The sequence below is a fragment of the Hyposmocoma kahamanoa genome, unplaced genomic scaffold, assembly GCF_003589595.1.
Source record: "Hyposmocoma kahamanoa isolate Upper Pololo Valley unplaced genomic scaffold, ASM358959v1 65, whole genome shotgun sequence".
Lineage (NCBI taxonomy): Eukaryota > Metazoa > Arthropoda > Insecta > Lepidoptera > Cosmopterigidae > Hyposmocoma > Hyposmocoma kahamanoa.
The window spans coordinates 10,447,551-10,451,922 of NW_020653853.1; the positions used below are offsets into that span (position 1 = coordinate 10,447,551).

The window sequence follows — 4,372 nt, forward strand, 5'->3', positions numbered from 1 at the left end:
GTAAGCTTTTTCTGAGATATACAAATATGCGCTTTCATATGCATACTTTTAGTAGCAACAGAGCTCCTTGTGAAAGAGTACGTACAGGGAACTATTGGCACCTCATCCATTTCTGACGCCAAGCTATATTGTGACCATTATAGGGTGACGGCCGCGGTGGCAGCCCCTCAGATCTTTACGATTTAAAGCTCTGAGTGGCACTTCAACTGCTATGGACTGGTATGTCGCTTACCAACACGCGCACGACTTGTTCGTCCCGCTACTTGGTGTCATAAAAAAAAACCAATCAAGTAACTCACATTGCACCCTTACAGCGATTCTTATTCGTATTCGTTCGAACGGCCGAAGCAAGGACAGGTGGGGTTATAGCTCTGAGAGCGCCTGTATGTGTTTGTGGTGTTTCTCTCCAGACTATGGCATATCTTTTGTCTTGTCCTGCGTGCCCCTACACCTGCACACGCGAGAACCTGTACAACGCCATTGTGTCAGTCTCTGAGTACCCTGCCTCACAAATATAAACATCAGAGTCGGCACGCGAAGAAGAAGAAGAAGAATAGTATATAATAACTTAAGTTTTACTGGTAATAGGCAGTAATTACACCGTCAGTTTTTTATGGTATTCAAGCCGGTAAACAATCCGATTGTCCATCTAATGGAAAGTGGCTACCGCCGTGTATTAACATTTCGCACCCCTAGGCATATAAGGCAACATCTGCAAAATGATAACATTTTATCATCTATGTTTAAAGATTCCACAAAAGAAATTGGTTGATAAGTTTTTATGCTTAAATAGGAGCGGTATAAAATTTCACATTTACGTAGTTTGTTTTGTGTAGTTCGTATTATTTTTTTATGTGATAAAATCACTTTTGACGTATGATCGCATGAGGCTTTATATATACCAAGGGTATGATTTGCAACACTAAGAAGTAACCTCGATATCGAGAATACGTTACCTTTTTTTTTACCTGCCGTGCGACAACACATTTATGTCTAATTGCAATAAACTTACGTATGTTTTAAGCCAATGCTTAAATTGATAAGATATTTTTAACACAGTGTATTAAGAGCGTCGTTTGCATTACAAGCATTGATTTAAGACACTTAAGTTTAATGCAAGTGGACATAAGTCTCCTATGTTAATAATTGTGCTGGCAATCACGGAATGTAACAGTAATCTTAACAGTCGGTGTTGGTTGGTGCCACCTACCCAAGTGACACATGCACAGATAAATCGATCTTTTTTTATATACTACTAAGTGACGGGACGCACAGGTCGTGTGTCTGGTAGTAAGCGACACGCTTGTCCCAAATAGTTGCATAGCCACTCAGAGCTTTAAATCACAAAGATCTGACGGGCACTGCCACTGCGCCCTACACCCTGAGACATAAATTAACAAGTCCTATATGCCTGTAATTTCACCAGCACCCTTACCATTCGAAACTGGAACGCGGTAATGTTCACATTACCGCTTGGCGGCAGAAATAGGTAAGGTGGCAGTACTTCACTGGACTAACTCTTTCACAAGGAGCTGTATACTGCTACTAAAATCATACCAGTGACAATCATACCTGAGACGTAGTGATTACGTAAAAACAAATCATTACAGTGTAGGCTAGTAGAAAAGAATGTATCAATTTTATCAGCCTTATTGCCAATCTTAATTAACCCTGCTATTCGAGAGGTTAAACAAAATGGCAATAATTAGATACTTGTATGGTGAATTCCAGGCTTATCAGTGTGACGCTAATTCACAGTGACGGCACCTTTCACACCGTGATATAATTAAAAACAGGCATTATTTTGGAAAGGCTTTATGTTTTTAGCTACTGATTTTTTATTTCACCGGAGTCAAAAAAACAGTATATTAATATCTGTTGACTTCAAGCTGTCTTTCGCGTTAACTGGCACCGCTTGCATGAACTGCTGAATTTTGTTCTCGGGATCATATTTTTTGAGAAACAAATCATAATCTTCCGGGTGTTGGAGTTGGAGATGCTGTATATAGCGTTTCGCATCAGAATGTTGCGTTTCAGTACATAGAGAGCATAGGTATTTTATGCTCTTCGCAATTACTCCTGGAAAATCAAACGCGTAAAGTTAGAAATCAATTCTAAGCAATTGAAAGGAAGTAAGCTTATTCTGAGCTTGCAAGTAGAACTAAAATTGTATAAAATTTTTTACAAATAATTTCAACAGCTCATCTACTCTGGCTATTAAATTTAGTCTGGTCAGTGACCTTAACATAGTAACAGGCTTGCGTAAGCTAAAAGATTGTCTCTAGTTATGGGTTCCTCACTGTTGTATCCTTCTTTTGATATTTCAGATCAATTTCGCTCTTCTTGGTCACGGGTTGACTGCCAAGCTGTAGTTAAATCGTGTTTATCTTACTACCCTTATCGCTATTTCTTGTGGTATTATCATTGTTGCCTACTATTTCTTCACACATTTTAGTATCTACACGTGAAACTGAATTGGAACAGTCCGGTACAGTGTAGATAGATATGTTTTTACCCAAAGTTGTCAACTGATGCTTGCCAGTGTACCTGTAACTCCACTCCGAATTATAAGGGGAATAATAGAATAGTCAACCATGTTAAAAAATCTGTGAATAATAATTTTGACACAGATTATATGATATGATAACTAAATTAAATTATTACGTAGGAAATAAAACTATTTTTCCGGATTGAAATCGCGTATATTTGTTTTTTCAAACAAACCGACGTTTCGGGTCCTTTACAGGTCCCATGGTCACGGTTGAACGTCGGTTTGTTTGAAAAAACAAATATACGCGATTTAAATCCGGAAAAATAGTTTTATTTCCCATGTGTAACAATCGCGAAAACCTAAGAACTCGATAAATTATTACGATTAAAAAAAATACGAATATTCACGTAAATGTCATGTAAACTGACGATGAGTAGTATACGATTGTCCTACATTTTACCCACTGTTCAATTACTCTGAACAAGCTCAAAATTTATATTATTTGGCATACCGAAAAAACGTGCATTTGCATGTTCATATTATAGTGATATAATATGAACATGCAAATGCAAATAATTTACAAGGTCCGCGGGATGCGGGATAGGAGATGCTTTTTACATATCATCATCACAACATAATTTCAAGAACTTTCATTTACAGTTCGATATGAAAGATCATGTTATGTCTGCTGAAGTTATAGTAGATATTGATTTACATATTTACGTTTGACTGCTTTGCCACGTTCAGTATTGCAAGGACCTCTGTCAAGGAAGCAGTCAGTAATTTCTTGAACAAGCGTTTCGTTCTTGATAAAATTATCAAATTCTGTGGGGATGTAGATGTTTTGCGACTCAGATTTTCGATGAGACTGATGTTGGGCTAACATTCTTGCAGGTTTCTTTGTAGGTGACTTCGATGAAGGTTTAGTTGTGGTTTTTGCTTTTGAAGGTGCTTTAGGTACAGCTATTTTTTTTGGATGCGCTGTTGTTGTTGCAACTACTTTCCTTCCAGGCACTGCTGTTGTTGTAGCAGCTTTTTCAGCAGCTGCAGTTGTTGTTGATGGCGCTGTTGAAGTTACGGAAGCTTTTTCCGTCGTCGTTGCGGCTGTTGGACAGAATAATTTACATTGTTTAAGTGCAGTTGTCTTCATTGAAAATTAAACACGTAGGAGATTGCACCGCTATCAACATCATTATGGGTGCGACCTATCTAAAAAATAGTTTTACTGTGGTCTTACTAACTTGCAGATTAAGTTTTCAGAAAATTACTTAATCAGTTTCTGTTAATCTTATGATTATCATCTTTAGTTGTTATGATTATTAGTTTTTACTAAAAAAATATTTTTATATGTTTTTATGTAATTGCTGACTTTTAGTGTTATGTTTTAAATCCATGCTTACCATTAGTTATAGCGCTGTATGCTATCAAAGAAACTATGAAGAAGGGTAGATAATTCATGACGAATTATGCTACGCGACCTGAAAATAGTCAACATATAAATTTTTACAGCAAATACTGTTATTTTTTATGAAATGCTCTACTACAAGATTACTGTCTGCGATCCTTTAAATAATTTAATTCTGAGTTCATACAAAATAATAAAAAAGGAAAATTAAATTAAATAAAAATAATTGAAGTGGAGAATTTTATTTAAGACTATTTCAGGTTGCGTACGTTGTGTGCTTTAAAATCTCTCTAGAAAAATCTCTCTGAAAGAACTAACTAGACAATATTACCTAACAGATTTAAAACATCTGCCGTATGTTAAGAAATATTTGATAGAAATGTTTACTTACAGAAGCGTTTATTGTCCAGAAGTGTTAAATTTACTTTGGATATAATTTTTAATTTGGTAACATTACCGCAATCAAACTCCTCTTG

At 36.3% G+C, this 4,372-nt stretch overlaps 1 protein-coding gene across 1 annotated transcript; it reads right to left on the reverse strand.

Annotated features, from left to right (window-relative positions):
• Positions 1-1,807: 1,807 nt before the first annotated feature.
• Positions 1,808-3,964, reverse strand: LOC113231446. Its single transcript, XM_026465767.1, has 3 exons — positions 3,892-3,964; positions 3,215-3,595; positions 1,808-2,079 (listed from the first exon to the last, which is right to left on the reverse strand). The coding sequence occupies exons 1-3, from the start codon at positions 3,947-3,949 to the stop codon at positions 1,853-1,855; spliced, it is 666 nt and encodes a 221-aa protein (XP_026321552.1). The 5' UTR covers positions 3,950-3,964; the 3' UTR covers positions 1,808-1,852.
• Positions 3,965-4,372: the final 408 nt, after the last annotated feature.

What these genes read in the sequence shown, in the direction of transcription:
- LOC113231446 (XM_026465767.1), bottom strand. Translation starts at nt 3,949, where the DNA reads ATGAATTATCTACCCTTCTTCATAGTTTCTTTGATAGCATACAGCGCT. An exon ending in ATACAGCGCTATAACTAATG is followed by an intron (nt 3,596 to 3,891) that starts GTAAGCATGGAT and finishes TCTGTCCAACAG; the next exon opens with CCGCAACGACGACGGAAAAA. An exon ending in ACGTGGCAAAGCAGTCAAAC is followed by an intron (nt 2,080 to 3,214) that starts GTAAATATGTAA and finishes TTGATTTTCCAG; the next exon opens with GAGTAATTGCGAAGAGCATA.